The sequence below is a fragment of the Ochotona princeps genome, chromosome 2 (genome assembly GCF_030435755.1).
Source record: "Ochotona princeps isolate mOchPri1 chromosome 2, mOchPri1.hap1, whole genome shotgun sequence".
Taxonomy (NCBI): domain Eukaryota; kingdom Metazoa; phylum Chordata; class Mammalia; order Lagomorpha; family Ochotonidae; genus Ochotona; species Ochotona princeps.
In genome coordinates this window covers 20,485,857-20,501,732 of record NC_080833.1, presented here as the reverse complement: position 1 = coordinate 20,501,732, position 15,876 = coordinate 20,485,857, and the positions used below count along the sequence as shown (strand labels likewise).

General features: G+C 42.4%; 1 protein-coding gene across 7 annotated transcripts in view; it reads right to left on the bottom strand.

Annotated features, from left to right (window-relative positions):
* Nucleotides 1-15,876, bottom strand: part of PHACTR4 (phosphatase and actin regulator 4) — a 115,246-nt gene that overhangs the window by 33,529 nt on the left and 65,841 nt on the right. Inside the window, exon 1 of one of the 7 annotated variants that reach the window (XM_058677717.1) lies at nt 11,351-12,148. The exons of the other annotated variants lie outside the window; for them this stretch is intronic. Within the exon in view, the coding sequence (XP_058533700.1) occupies nt 11,351-11,396 (46 nt within the window). The 5' untranslated portion in view covers nt 11,397-12,148. Of the gene's footprint in view, nt 1-11,350; nt 12,149-15,876 lie in introns of those variants that run through there. 7 annotated transcript variants of the gene reach the window in all.

The window sequence follows — 15,876 nt, the reverse complement described above, 5'->3', positions numbered from 1 at the left end:
TTTTTTTACAAGGAATTAATTTGTACATAAAGTAGACGTAGCAATGATTTACACCATTATTGTACATTATGGTAACATGAGATTACTGATTCTCCCTTTTTCATTAGTACAGTCAACCTGTACAAGGAGTCTGTATCATTCGGTACAGTATTTGTTAAAATCCTGTTCCAAGTTCAGGCAGATTCTTCATGCTGCTGCTAAGATACAAAGAGCGACAGTGTCAAAGCACAGTCTAGGCACTTGTGGTGGAGGCCAGCTTGGGGGGGAACTCTGGAAACTCAACCTCCAGCCACCCAAGAGCAACACCTTAACTGATTTATCACAAAGCAGTGATAAAGATCCATTCACTGTTTCCTTAGGTGACTGCTGAAACAAACAAATCCTAAATAAAGGGAGCACTCTGATGGATCAAATGACCATGTAAGAAAAAGGTCCCCAAAAAGGATGTATCACTCTGTGAAAATGTGAAAGTATCTTTCCTTTCCCCTCAAATCCACTATGATGATACTAGAAGAAAATCATAAAAACTGGATTTCACCCAATGTCCTACAAGAGAAGGATGGAATCTTCAAGGAATTCAATCCTAATGGAGAGGCACTCTTCCCTACTTAAGTCCAAACATATTTTCAAAAAGATAAAGTAACCAAAGTGGAAGACTAATACAATCCTTGGAAAGATCTATTCAAGGTTTGCCTACCAGGAGCAGGGAACCTTTTCTTCTGCCAAGGGCTATCTGGATATTTATAACATCAGTTGTGAGTTATACAAAATTCTGAACTTGAAAATTAGGCCTAAGGCTCCGTTGGCAGAGTAGAATCTGATGATTCTGGAGGCCTTACATGGCTCACGGGTAAGATGCCCCTGGCCCTGGAAAACCAAATTATGGGGAGGCTATCACACAGGAATAGTCTCATTATCAAACTCTATTTTGATGCATATTCCTTTTATTTCTTTATTTTCACTTTTATTTGAAAGGCAGAGACACAAAGACTTTTCCATCTTTTGATTTCATCCTCAACTTCCCCCACCAGCTGGGACTTAGCCTGGTTGAGTCTGAGGGCCTAAAACTCAGTCTGGACCTCAGCCAGGTAAGTAAGGACTGCAAATGTGTGAGTCACAATGTGCCCATCCCAGAGTGCACATTAGTGACAAGCTGAAATCTCAAGTAAAAATGGGACTCAAACCCAGGCTCTCTGGTAAGGGATGCAGGGGCCTTATTAATGGTGCCAAACACCTGCCCCTAGACATACACTATGATACAGTTATTATTATAACCAGAATGGTGACCAGGGCCATGTGCATGCTTCTTAAAATATTAATTACAATTCTGAATTCAGACCTGGTGGTTAAGTTGCCACCTGGGACACCTGCAATCCATGCCAGAGTACCTGAGTTTGAGTCCCAGCTCCACTGCTGAGTCTAGCTTCCTGTCACTGCACACCCTGGAGACAGGAGGTGATGACTTCAGTTTTTCTGTTCCTATCACTCAGATTGAGTTTCAGGCTCCTGGATGCAGCTTGGCTCCACCTCAGCTGTTACACGCACTTGGGGAACACACCTGTAGATGGAACGATCTATCTCTGCGAGTCTATCTCTTTGTCTTCTTCAGCCCCCCTCCCTCACCCACCCTGCCAGATAAATAAGTACAATTGTAAAAATCATATAATTAGTCCTCAAATTTGTTTAATACTCATCTAAAAATGGCTGAGAAAGATGAGTGTGAACCCAGCACAATGGCTCAATGGGTTAATCCTCCCCTGTCAAGCGTCAGGATCCCATGTCTGTGGGTTCTATCCCAAGTTGTGGTTGGTTCAATTCCTGTCTAGCTCCTTGCTGTGGCATGAGAGAGCAGTGGAGGATGACCCAAAGCCTTGGGACCATGCACACATATTGGAGACCTGGAGGGAGGTCCTGGTTCCTTGCTTGGGATTAGCTCAGTTCCGGCCGTTGTGGCCACTTGGGGAATGAACCAGAAAAATAGAAAAAATCTTTCTGTCTTTCCTTCTATATAAATCTGCTATTCCAATAAAAATAAATCCCTTTTTTTAAAGAAAGATGAGAATAAAGTTTATAAATTTGTACCTCAACTTCTGTTCACAGTATCTGATTTCATGATCGGTTCCCTCATATTCCAATTTGACACAATATAGGTTTTGAGTAACATTTGGATATTCCACCATTTTTACTTAAATTAGTCATTTCAAAGGAGTTTAGGGATCTGCTTTTTGTTAGTACCAAGAAAAGACAGTTTTCCTTTGTTTTCCAGGAATAATGCGTAGGATGCAGGCTATAGTTTTTATTCCATGTGCCTCACAAGGACAAGAACTGGGGGCGGGCCAGGCTGCACAAGGTGGCAGTACCTGTAGGCTTATGTGAGGGGTGGGCTGGTGACAGGTTGGGCTGAGCTGTGCTGAGCTAAACTGCAGCACCTCTGGGTATGTATGAGAGCCAGATTGGGCTCTGCTAGGAAGAACCTGGCATATGAAAAAAAATTCCAAAACCGGGGCTGGAGGCAAGCCTGGTGGGGGTTATTGGGCTGTGCACCCATTGGTTTATGTGAGGACCAGGTTTGTGGTGGGCTGGCCAAGCTGGGTCGCAGCACCTGTCAGTTTACATGAGATATGGTGCCCAACTAGCCAGCAGGTGCCTCCACCGGTATGTGCCTTGGCTAGGGAAGGTGACAGACAACACTTGATCCTGCATTCAATGGTGCACAAACAAGTCAAGTTTGAAGTCACCCTAGGTGAAGCTTCATTTCTTTTCTTTTTAAAGCATTATTTTATTTGTACTGGAAATGCAGATCTACAGACAGGACACACAGAGACAAAGATCCTGCATCCACTGGTTCAAACCCCAAGTGGCCACAATGATCAGAACTGAGTTGATCTGAAGCCAAGTACCAGGAGTTTCTTCTGGGTTCCCCACACAGGTCCTTTACTGCGTATCCAGGCTGCAAGCAGGGAGTTGGATAGGAAGTGGAGCAGCAGGGACATGAACCAGCACCCATATGGGATCCTAGCACATGCAAGGCAAGGACATAGCCACTGAGCCATCGCGCATAGGCAGGTTTCTTGGGGGATTCCCCAACTAGAACATTGGCCACAGACCCTGACTACCATGAAAAAAATCACAGAATGTGTGCTCCAATCTTCAAGTGCCATGTGTCAGGACTGGGTCTCCTGAGTCACTGATGCTTGTGCAGAGAACAGCATGTCCAGATGCACATAGGGACATGATGTCCAGTTGTTCTAGATCAGGAGGTGACGTCAACTGCCTGGTCAGAAGATGGAAAGTAGAACAAGTTGGGCGGTTTCCCTTGCCAAGCTTTGTACCATGTTCCTGCGCCTGGGGATACACTAAGATGGACTTCGTCAACTAATAGATCTTAAAAAGATTTTTCTCAACCTTGGAGTAACAAAACCAGCAACTTCTCAGAACCATCAAAACCATTCAAGTAACACCTTCAGAACACTATTCCCACACTGAGGTCTCTAAGGTGACCATCCCCTATTCCTAGCTGTTGATACAATTTGATATAAGGAGCAGCCACTTCTCTTCCTCCCCCAAGGACACAGGAGAGAGAAAAAAAAAGACTGAAACATATGTCCCATCCTCTTCCTCCTCCTCCTCTATACCTGACTCTCCCTACCCAAACCAGAGGCCCACAGGGCGTGCATCCCTCTCAACTCTGTAAACAATATTAAAGAAAAAATAACTATGTGCTCAAAGAAAATATCTTTTCTTTGAGTCATGCAGGTACAGGTCACTGGGCAAGCATGTCACAGAGTTGTGAGGCTTGGTGTTTTCTGGAGGGGGTGGAGGTTGGGAAAAGGAAGATAAGTGACCAAATTACAGTTTGGAGTTTCCTGTCTGAGTAGTACCCCGAAATAGGTGCTGGTGTTTACACTGCTTACTCCCTCATTTCAAGGTGTAGCAACTCGCACAGTGCAGGTTTGTTTTTTATGTATGGGGCAGAGTTTACAGTTTTTTTGTCCACCAGATTTCTCCTGGTCAACATTTAATTAAAGTTTTTTTTTTTTTTTTTAAGATTTACTTTATTTTTATTGGAAAGTCAGATACACAGCGAGGAAAATCTTTCGTCTGCTGACTCACTCCCTATGTGACCACAACGGCCAGAGCTGAGCCTATCTGAAGCCAGGAGCCCAGAGCCTCTTCCAGGCATCCCACATGGGTGTAGGGTCCCAAGACTTTGGGCCATCCTTGACTGCTTTCCCAGGCCACAAGCAGAGAGCTGGATGGGAAGCGGGGCTGCCGGGATTAGAACCGACACCCATACGGGATCCTGGCACATGGAAGGTGAGGACTTTAGCTGTTAGGCTACCACGCCACTTAATTAAAATTCTGAAGTTCAAATTCAGTTGTTTCATATGAATTTCAGGAATGATTTAAAGTTTTAATTTGCAGATAAAGTATTTTAACATGATGTATTTTTTTTAAAGTTTTATTCATTTTTATTGGAAAGCCGGATATACAGAGAGGAGGAGAGACAGAGAGAGGAAGATCTTCCATCCGATGATTCACTCCCCAAGTGAGCCGCAACAGCTGGTGCTGCGCCAATCCGAAGCCGGGAACCAGGAACCTCTTCCAGGTCTCCCACGCGGGTGCAGGGTTCCAAGGCATTGGGCCGTCCTGAACTGCTTTCCCAGGCCACAAGCAGGGAGCTGGATGGGAAGTGGAGCTGCCGGGACTAGAACCGGTGCCCATATGGGATCCCGGCGCATTCAAGGCGAGGACTTTAGCAGCTAGGCACCATGATGTATTGTTTAAGCATATTTAAGCTATATAATTTTTTTGGAGATCAGGGATGGGACAAGATTAAACAGTGTGTCCTAGACCAAAGATTGTGTTCATGTTAGAACCAGATTTAAAACTAATTCTTTGGACCCTGCGCGGTAGCTTAGTGGCTAAAGTCCACGCCTTGCACACCGGCTGCTCCACTTCCCTTCCAGTTCCCTGCCTATGGTCTGGGAAAACAGTGGAGGATGGCCCAAAGCCTTGGGACTCTGCACCTGTATGGGAAATCCAGAAGGATCTCTTGGCTCCTGGCTTCGGATCGGCTAAGCTCTGGCCCTTGCGGCCACTTAGGGAGTGAAGCGGCAGATGGAAGATCTTTCTTTCTGTCTCTTCTTTACTCTGTAAATCTGACTTTCCAATAGAAATAATCAAATCTCTTAAAAAAAAATCAAACTCATCATCGGGACCAGTGCGATACTGTAGTGGTTAAAGTCCTTGCCTTGAATGTGCCAGGATCCCATATGGGTGCCGGTTCTAACTCCAGCTGCCCTGTTTCCCATCCAGCTCCCTGCCTGCGATCTGGGAAAGCAGTTGAGGACGGCCCAAGACTTTGGGACCCTGTACCTGTGTGGGAGACCTGGAAGAGGCTCCTGGCTTCAGACTGGCTCAGCTCCAGCCATTGTGGCTGCTTGTGGAATGAACCATCGGTCGGAAGATCTTCCTCTCTGTCTCTCCTCTCTGTATATTCCCCTTTCCAATAAAAAAATCAATAAATATTTAAAAAAACTTATCATCACACATATTGGATGGCAAGAATAACACAGACAACTGGAATCCACCGAACACTGAGTTTTCCATATACCCTCCGTTACTATTACTCTCTGCTCTTCAGTAGGCCTGGTACTAAGTGGTAAAATTAATGGGTCTGTGTGTATTCTATGTCTGTCCTTTATATTTTATCAGGCTGTAAAAGAGGTTTAGACTTACACTATACAGTTATTCCATTTAACTCACAAAATTTTATGTAGGCAGCTATTTGTGGAAAGCTAAAATTGTATATTTTGCTTACAATATACATACTTCAGTATCCAGAAGTACCAAGTATCTTTGTAACCTAACCTGTTTATTATACTTTATATCACCCTGCTGGAAATAGAGCTTGCTGTTGCATGGTTATTTTCATGGCATTACAAATGAAGAACACTAATTTATGGTAGCTATACTCTATATGTATTCAATTTTGCTTTCTAGAAAAGGATTATCATTGGATTTAAAGGACTGGGTCAGAAAATGCAACAAAATTTCAGAAAGCAAGCAGGCTTTGTCTAAAAAGACCTGTAACTGCCTGTGGAAATCTTGCATAGCTCTGATCCTCAGGAAAGAATTGGATAAAGCATTCAAGCGAAGACAGTTAGGGGGCAAAAGGAGAGGTCTCTTCCTACCGTTGGAGATACAGTTAGGTTTGACAGTCCACCTTAGGAAAACTAAGGATTTCCACTATGACTGTGTCAAGAAGTGATGCTACTTCTAATCTTGCAACTTTACATGCACATTTTTATTGTAATTCCAGTGAGAAGTTAGAATATAAGCTATCATCACTTAAAAGGAAAACAACAACAAGAAAAAAAAAAAAAAAAAAAAAAAACTCCTGAAACTTCCAAAGTTTACCTCCAAGCAGAAAGAAATGCAGTTACGACAACAGGATATCCAGAAAGCCCAAGGGAGCAGTGAGAACGGTCCATTATTTTTAGTTGGTATTCGAAGTTTGGTCACAACAGATAATCTTTTCAGGAGGCCATGAGAGATTGTCAGACTGTCACCTCTTCCAGAATCCTGGATGACAGGGGAAAAGCATAATCGCTCCCCTTTTCTCAGAACAAAACAATATTATTAGACCCAGAGAAGTCTAATAATAAGAAATGTCTCTGGGCCTGGAACAATAGCATAGTGGTTAAGGTCCTCGCCTTGAACGCCCCAGGATCTCAAATGGGCACTAGTTCTAATCCCAGCAGCCCCACTTCCCATCCAGCTACCTGCCTGTGGCCTGGGAAAGCAGTCGAGGACAGCCCAAGACTTTGGGATCCCGCACCCGCGTGGGAGACCCAGAAGAAGCTCCTGGCTCCTGGCTTCAGACTGGCTCAGTTTTGGCGTTGCACTCAATTGGGGAGTGAACCATTGGACAGAAGATCTTCCTTTCTGTCTCTCCTCTCTGTAAATCTGCCTTTCCAATAAAACAAAACAAAACAAAACAAAACAAAACAAAACAAATGTCTCTGATCATTCTGATGACTAAATACTACTAAGTGTTTTTCTCCAAAACTCCATGAAATTTACTTTTACTTGGCCTATCTAGGACTCATCCCTTTACTGCTGCTATGAGGTTACATTAAATTGACTCATTTAGCAATTCCTTAGGACTGTGCCTCTGAATGGTTTTTCCTATCATCTTTCCCTAATTGCTCCATTACCAAGACGATAAGAGTCTACAGCAATAAATTTCAGAACAAAATCAATCAAATGGTGATGGAAAGTGAGTGTAGGAAAGAAAAAAACATTGCATTAAAAAAAAATAATAATAGTGGGCCCGGGGGCGTGGCATAGCCTTGACCACGCTGGGATCCCGTATGGGCACAGGTTCTAATCTCAGCAGCTCCACTTCCCATCCAGCTCCCTGCTTGTGGCCTGGGAAAGCAGTCGAGGATGGCCCAAAGCGTTGGAACCCTGCACCTGTGTGGGAGACCTGAAAGAGTTTCCTGGTTCCCGGCTTCGGATTGGCGCAGCACAGGCCGTTGCAGCTCACTTGGGGAGTGAATTCTCGGACGGAAGATCTTCCTCTCTGTCTCTCCTCCTCTCTGTATATCTGACTTTGTAATGAAAATAAAATAAATCTTTTAAAAAAAATAATAGTAAAATCTTCCACCTGCTGGTTCACTCCCCAAGGTCTCAGCATCCAGAGCTGAGCTAAATGAAGCCAAGAACCAGGAGTTTCCTCTGGGTACCCCAGAGCTCCAAGGCTTTGGGCCATCCTCCACTGCTTTCCCACGCTGTAAGCAGGATGGTAAATGGAAGAGCAGAAACACGAACCAGCACCCATATGGGATTGCGGCACTTTCAGGCAAAGGATTATCTAATTGAGCCATTATGCTCGTCCCAGAATTTTTTGTTTGTTTTTTATTTTACTTATTTTTAATTTTTCCTAGTATTTTTAAAAAGTCATAAATTCCTATGAAAAGCAAAAAAGAGGGGGTAGGTGAAGAGAAGAAGCTAATGAATAAAAACTAAATGAGGAGGCAAAACATGAAAATAAAAAGCTAGAGGGGAATGAAAGAGACAGAAGAAAAGTTCTAAATGGTTGGACAGAGCTTATTAAGATTCTTTGGTTTTGTGCCTAGTTTTAAGACATTTGCTCACTTACTGGTTGTTTTAACATTATAACAGGGAAAGAATTCTACCACCTACAGTTTTTATCCTGATCATTGTTTTATTTGAAAGCTTTATCCAAGTCAACAGACTTCTGTGGACAATCTCCCATTTTTAAGCACTGCTGTCTTTAAAAAAAAAACTTTTTTAAAGATTCATTTTATTTATGTGATAGAGTGGCAGAAAGAAGGAAAACGAGAGAGAAAGATATCTTCCAGCAGACAGCAGCAGCAACAACCAAGTCTGGGTCAAGTCAAAGCCAGGCGCTAGGAATTTCATTCTGGTCTCTCACATGGAACTACTTGAGCCATCTTCTGCTGTGTGTATCAGCAGGGAGCTGGACCAGAAGCAGGAGTCGAGACTTCACTACTGCTCAGAGAGGGATTGCCAGTGTTGCAAGTGGCAGCTCAAACGTGCTGCCCCACAGCTTCAATCCCATGGGTAACTTTTTTCTACAAATTGATGAGGACAACTGCTTATTTCCATAAAGTGACACTACAACATAAACTCCTATTTTTCATTCAGATATCAGGAAAGTTCATAACCAATGGAATTCAAAGGCAATTATTTTGGTGCAAACATTTTTTAAATCCACACACAGGTTTTTTCATGTCATGTATTTTCTATAAACTTTTTGAAGATCCCCCTCATACTCAAATTAGTCCACTAGTTTTAAGCAGCATCCTAACTCTGCTTGGATACCGATATGTCTCACAGAGGAGCCTACAGCTCTTCCGGCAAAGTTTATGTATTTGAAAGCAGACTCTTCTCTAACAGCTCAAGATGTCTAAAATTAGTCAAAGGAGTCAATGAACTTGGAAAAAAAAAGTATGCCTTAATTCCAAATGTTAGATTTAGAGAAACTCTACCGCTGGTTCACTCTCCAACTGCAGAAAGGGACAGGGTGTGGCGAGATTGAAGCCAGGAGCTTCCTGTGGGTCTCCTGCATGGATGGCTGGGACCCAGATACTCGGGCCGTCCTTTGCTGCCTTTCTGGGTGACCAGTAAGGAGCTGGATCAGAAGTGGAGCAACTAGAACTCAAACTGGCGTCCCCGTGGGATGACAGCATTACAGGCAGCAGCTTAACTTGCCACACCACAGTGCAGGCCCAAAGTTATCAGGGTTAAGGCTTTATAATCTGGTTTTCATCTACAGAGATAAAACATATCATGAATTATGAATAGTATAATAATGGAACTAATACATGAAAACTAAGCACAGTCACCCACTGATTATCTAGTAATAAAATCCCAAAGTTAACACCAGATAGAACGTAGAAACTTTTATTAAGTTTCTGAGTGATTCCTGTTTTTCCTACAAAATTATCTTATCAGGATTACTGTTAGGCAAATACTTGATTAATTTGATTCTCTGATTCTTATTTAAAAGTTAAAAATTATCAAAATTTATTTACTCATGAAATTTTGCAAATACAGATATTAACAAGATTTGAAAAAATAAATAACACCACTCATTATTAAGTTGCTTAATTGTCTTTCAATGTTCTTTTGTTTCTATATCACAGTTTAAAAAGTCTAGCATGACTCTATTTGTTAAGGAGAAACTAATCTTAGTGAAGCAGAAACCACAGGAGTATTTAGTAGACCATAATGGGATGCCACACTGGGACACGGGTGGAGCATTTATTTCATATATTTATACACAAACAAGGCTTCATCTGTTTCCTTTTGTTGTTGTAATCTGATGTGCATTTTTCTCAGAACCTGCTTTGGCAGCAGCAGAGAAAGACAGAAAGAGACAGAGGTCAATCTCTCAGTGGTTGGTCCATTCCCCAGGGTGGGCCAGGTTGATGTTAGGAGTCATAGCCTCCATCCTGGTCACCTATGTGGGTGGCAGGAACCCAAGTACTTGAGCATGAGCTGCTGCCTCCCAGGGTGTGTGTCAGTGGAAGCTGGAATGGAAAGCAGAACAAGAACTCGAACCAGGAAACGGGGAGTTCCAAGCAGCATTGTGCTATCTCTTGTGTTTTAGATTTTATTCTGCTAGCTGGACAGTGGTCCCAGAGAGTTCTTTATGTTTCCTATATACCTTTTCTATTTGAGACATCTTACTTAAAGAAAAAAGTAAATTATTTAACTGGTAAAAATCTAGCTGTGCTGATACAAATAAATGGAATTAATCCTTGACTTCAGTTCTACAAATCTATTGCTGAATGACTCATTCTATGGTGCAAGCACCCCAGTTTGTGTAACATAAGAAAAATATTTTTGCATATATTTTACCTATTTTTGTAAATATTTTACCTGGGAACATTTCAGGTAAAAATACTACTATAAAGAAATGTATCACATTCAATTATGAGATACAGTTAGGAGCAACACTTACATACTTTTCTTGAAAGTCACCTATATACGTATATTTTTATTAAAGAGAAAAGAAAACAGCTTAGGTATGAACAAGTTTTCTGCAGCTTCATGAATCAAAGAGAATGTCTAAATCTTTCTCTTAAACAGTTGTATGATCAGCAATGATTCACAGGCTTTCCTCTGCCTTGCACATATTTAGCAACCCTGTAATGAATATCCTCTTAAAATGATTTTTCTCTTAATTTGCGACCCTATTATATAAGTCCCTATGAGGTTAAGAAAATGAGCTATATGCACAGTCATCAGTTTGGTCAGTGGCTATTCGTGACAAATAAAAGCACTGACTTCAGAAGAGTTTCTGTCCAAGTGTTGCCGTATGAGAACGGAACCACCAGCATAAAGGAAGAATCCTGAGACTGTTGGGAAATGAGGAAAATACACATCCAAATCTAAACGGTTAAGTCAATTCCTAAAAATGGCACTATTTATGAAGTCAACATTTCTAGTTCAACACCACGTATTTAGCAGTTGCCCAAATTCAGTAAATTATTAGTAAAGCGCCTCTGAAGTATAAACAAGAGTCCTTGTAGTACTCATCTTCTACAAGGGCAACAAGTTAAAAGCTCATGTAACCTTACATGTAAAATTACAAGTCAAGTAAAACTGTGAGTGGCATATTAATGCATCTGAAATAATTAAGTTTTCAATTCATTCTTCACAAACTAGCAAACATTCCAAAGTCATGAACATGAAAACTCTTACATCTGAACTCATAAAATACTCAGCTTCACCTGTAAACTTGCCTTGCCTCTGTCAAGACCTTGTTTCTCTGCCTTGTATTACTCACCAACTGCATCTGGATTTACCGGTCTGGAGACATCAGCTTGCCCCATGATTAAATTGTCTGATGTATCTCACGACAACAAACTCTCCTGGGCAAAAGCAAACTTCTTAAAAAGACAAATCCACGTAAGGAGGGGACACACAATCCTCTCTTGGTGTCACTGCCAAACAAACACCAGGAAACAGTACGAGCTCAATTAATCCGCCGGAGTTTCCATGCCCCCGTGTTCAGGTCTGGGCCACTTGCAGTGCTTTCAAATATGTCTTCACACTGCCTCTCTCCGCTCAGGAATGCCTGTCATTCCAGAGTGTGCACTGCGTACGGCTGAAGTGCAGGAAGGGGAGGAGACCGCCAACCACATTCTAGCTGCTGAGCGGCACAGCCCAAAAGTCTACACCTCCTTTTCCTGACTTGCAGCTCAGTTGGAACTCTCCAAGCTCCACACAAGAAAGGGAGCCTGCTCAAGGGCACAACCAAGAATTTGTAAATTTAGACACACAAAAACATCAGCGTGGTTATAAGCAGTATGCTTATGGAAACAGAAGCCCTTCAAAGGTGTAAGACAAAGGCATACTTCAAAATGTCAGATTGTTCACAGGCTGAATATACACCTGTGATATTGTAAAATATATTAGTCTTCCTTACAGTCCATTTGCTGCCATAGAACTCGTAAATATCTTAGCATCTTCAAAGTAAGAGTGGTTTTTGGTAAGCTACTTTATCAAATGGCTGTCAGCACTCCTCGGCTAGCTTCAGAATTGGGGCTGGGCTCCACAGAAAGACCAAAGCAAGATTAGAGATTTGAAAATTTCAGCCAGTGGATTCTGAATAGGTTTCATTGCTATTGGAACGGCGAGATTGGCAGCAATTCAGACCTGTTGAACTATCAAAACTGCTTGAGCAGGACCCTCGGAGTGTGCCTCACATCGGGGACCTGGGATGGGTGGAAGGCTAGGTGGGGCTTTGCCCTTTGTTTCTCCCCTGACCCCAGATACAGGGAAAAAAATGATGATATTAGTGTGGAAACAATGGTTGTACCCACTTTCCTGTAGCCCTTGATCCTTTGTACCCTAATTAACTAAGTAAGATCATTTAAAAAAATAAATTAATTACAAAAAAAAAGAAAAAAAGAAAATTTCAGCCCTACCTCCCAACACAGGGAGGGAAGAGAGATTGAAGGGTCAAGTTGGACACCAGCAGCCAATGAGTTTATCAATCACGCCTATGAAACAAAGCCTCCTTAAAAATCTAAAAGGACTACATGTGGAGAACTTCCTGAATAGCCAGCCACTTGGAGGCTCCTGGAGGGTGGTGTGCCTGGAGATGGCCCAACTCCTCATCCGGTATTTCATCAGGATCCTTTGTAATAAATATCCTTTGCAATGAACTTGTAAATTAAGTCTTCCCCTGAGTTTTGTGTATCCTTACAGCAAAGCAATTGAACCCTGGGAGGGGACTGTAGGAATCCCAATTTGTAGCTGATTACTCTGAAGCCCTGGGACAAACACCCTGGGGTTTTGACTGGCATTTGAGATTTATAGCAGCAGCCTTGGTGACTGAGTGAGGGTATCTTCGGGTAGATGCCATCAGAAATAAGCTTAGAGGGTCAGCTTGGCCCACTGTCCACTGCTCCAGCATCACATGGGGAGAAAGAACTTCCCCCCACCTGCTATCATAAGCATGTTCCAAAGGCACAGTGGAAGTCTAAGAATTTCCCCTATATTCTCAGGTGGTGGAAATGCTAACCACTAATGTGATACTGTTAAGGAGATAACACTTTGGGAGATAATTCGGTCATGAGGGTGGACTCTGTAAATGGCTGGGGCCTTAATAAAAAAGTTCCCAGGGCCCAACATTATAGCTCAATGGCTAAATCTTCACCTTACAAGCACTGGGATGCTATACGACACAGGTTCATGCCCAGGTTGCCCCGCTTCCCATCCAGCTCCCTGTTTGTGGCCTGGGAAAACAGTTGAGTACGGCCCAAAGCCTTGAGATCTGTACCCGATGGGAGATTCAGAAGAAGTTCCTGGCTCCCAGCTTCAGATCGGTTCAGCTCTGGCTGTTGCAGCCGCTTGGGGAGTAAACCAGTGGACTCAAGATCTTCCTCTTTGTCTTATTATGAATGTTTACTATTTAAGTCAATGAGTCTGTGGTATTTTGTTACATCAGCCAAGACAGATTAGAACATACAGCTTGTTCTAAAACAGTATTTTCTACCTGTGAGTAGCATACAAAGCCAAATGGTATACATTACTAAGGATTAATATTAGGAGTCATCTTTTACAACTAAGTATACTGGGACTGGTGCAGTAGTCTAGTAGCTAAAGTCCTTGACTTCCATGCACTGGGATCCCATATGTACGCCTGTTAGTGTCCTGGCAGCTCCACTTCCCATCCAGCTCCCTGCCTGTGGCCTGGGAAAGCAACCTAGGATGGCCCAAAGCCTTGGGACCCTGCCCACAGAGGAGACAAAGAAGAAGCTCTTGGCTCCTGGCTTCGAATTGGCCCAGCTCTGGCCATTGCAGCCACTTGGGGAATGAAACAGTGGATAGAAGATCTTTCTCTCTGTTTTTCCTCTCTGTAAATCTGCCTTTCCAATAAAAATAAATAAATCTTAAAATCAAAACAAAACCAAAAACCTAAATGTACTTTTTCTGAAGATTAAAAAGAAAACATTTCTGAAAATGTGTTCATGAAAATAATAAGCTTGAAATAAATGCATGGAATGTAGTACATAATACTTCTCTTCTTAATGAAACAAAAGAACCCAACATGCCTTGTGGGAATAAAAAAAATTTAGGAGTACTTTAGAAAGTCCTATTGCTAAAGATAAAATAAGGAAACATTCACTAATCACATGTAGAAACAAACGAAAATATCCACCATAAACACTGCGTCTTACTTTTATCATGATACAATTTACATATAACTAAATAGAGACATGAAGGATATGATGAATTTTCATTTACAAACCAACCTGTGTATACTAACATTAAATGATCTATATACAAAAAAGACATACTGGGCAGGCATTGAGACTCAGTGGGCTTAAGGCACAACTTGCAATACCAGCATACTGTATGAGCACCATCTGAGCCCTCATTGACGTCTGATCCAGCTCCCTGTTAATGTACTTGGGAAAGTGTGGGAGACGGTTCAGTGCTTGGGAGCCTACCACCCACATGGGAGACCTAGATGGACTTCCATCCTCTTGGGCCTGACCCAGGCTACATCCATTTGGGGAATGACCTGTGGGCGGAATACTTTTTTCTCTCTCTCCCCCAGTAACTCTACCATTCAAATAAACAAATCTTTACAAAGAAAAATCATACATACATACTACAATATTCACATACCTTGTATTATTTCACACATCTGAAAGCAAAAGAGGCAACTAACAATTTAAGTTATATTAACAAGTTTTTACACTTGTTTCATTTAATCATTAACCCTGCATTGTGAGAGATGTATTACTTATCTTATTTTCAGATAAGAAAATTAGGACTAGTGAGGTCTAATCCTGTCTCATATAACCAAGACTTTAAATATCAAAGTCTAATATTCTTTCAACAAAAAAGTTACCAAAAAATGAAGACTTTAGTTCATTCTTTGTAGTCCAAACTGGGGTTCTAGAAAAAGGAGTTTTGGGTCAGGCACAGTAGCCTATTGCTAAAGTTCTTGCCTTGCATGCACGGGTCCTGGTTGCTCTACTTCCCATCCGGCTCCCTGCCTATAGCCTCGGACAGCCCAAAGCCTTGGGACCCTGCAACTGTGTGGGAGACCTGGAGGAAATTCCTGGCTCCTAGCTTTGGATTGGCACAGCACCAACACCGGCTGTTGCGGCCACTTGGAGAGTGAATCAGTGGACGGAAGATCTTCCTCTCTGTCTCTCCTCCTCTCTGTATATCTCATTTTACAATCAAAATAAATTAATATTAAAAAAATCTTATAAAAATATATGAGGGCCCAGCGTGGTGGCCTAGCGGCTAAAATCCTCGCCTTGAACATGCCAGGATCCCATGTGTGCGCTAGCTCTAATCACAGCATCTCCACTTCCCATTCAGCTCCCTGCTTGTGGCCTGGGAAAGCAGTTGAGGATGGCCCAAAGCCTTGGGACTCTGCCCCCATGTGGGAAGCCTGTAGGAAGTTCTTGGATCCTGGCTTCAGATCAGCACAGCACCGGCTGTTGTGCTCACTTGGGGAGTGAATCAGTAGACGAAAGATCTTCCTCTCTGTCTCTCCTCCTCTCTGTATATCTGAGTTTGTAATAAAAATACAGATATAAGAAAAAACAAAATAGTTCTCCAAAAATCTCAACCTTAGTTTTTTCTCCTCTCCATTATTTTATTGGCATTATCAGTTATTGATAGGAAAACAGCAATGGTATCCTCAAAATAAAAATGTTAATCAAGGCCCGGAGGCGTGGCCTAGCGGCTTAAGTCCTCACCTTGAGAGCCCCGGGATCCCATATGGGCGCCGGTTCTAATCCCGGCAGCTCCACTTCCCATCCAGCTCTCTGCTTGTGG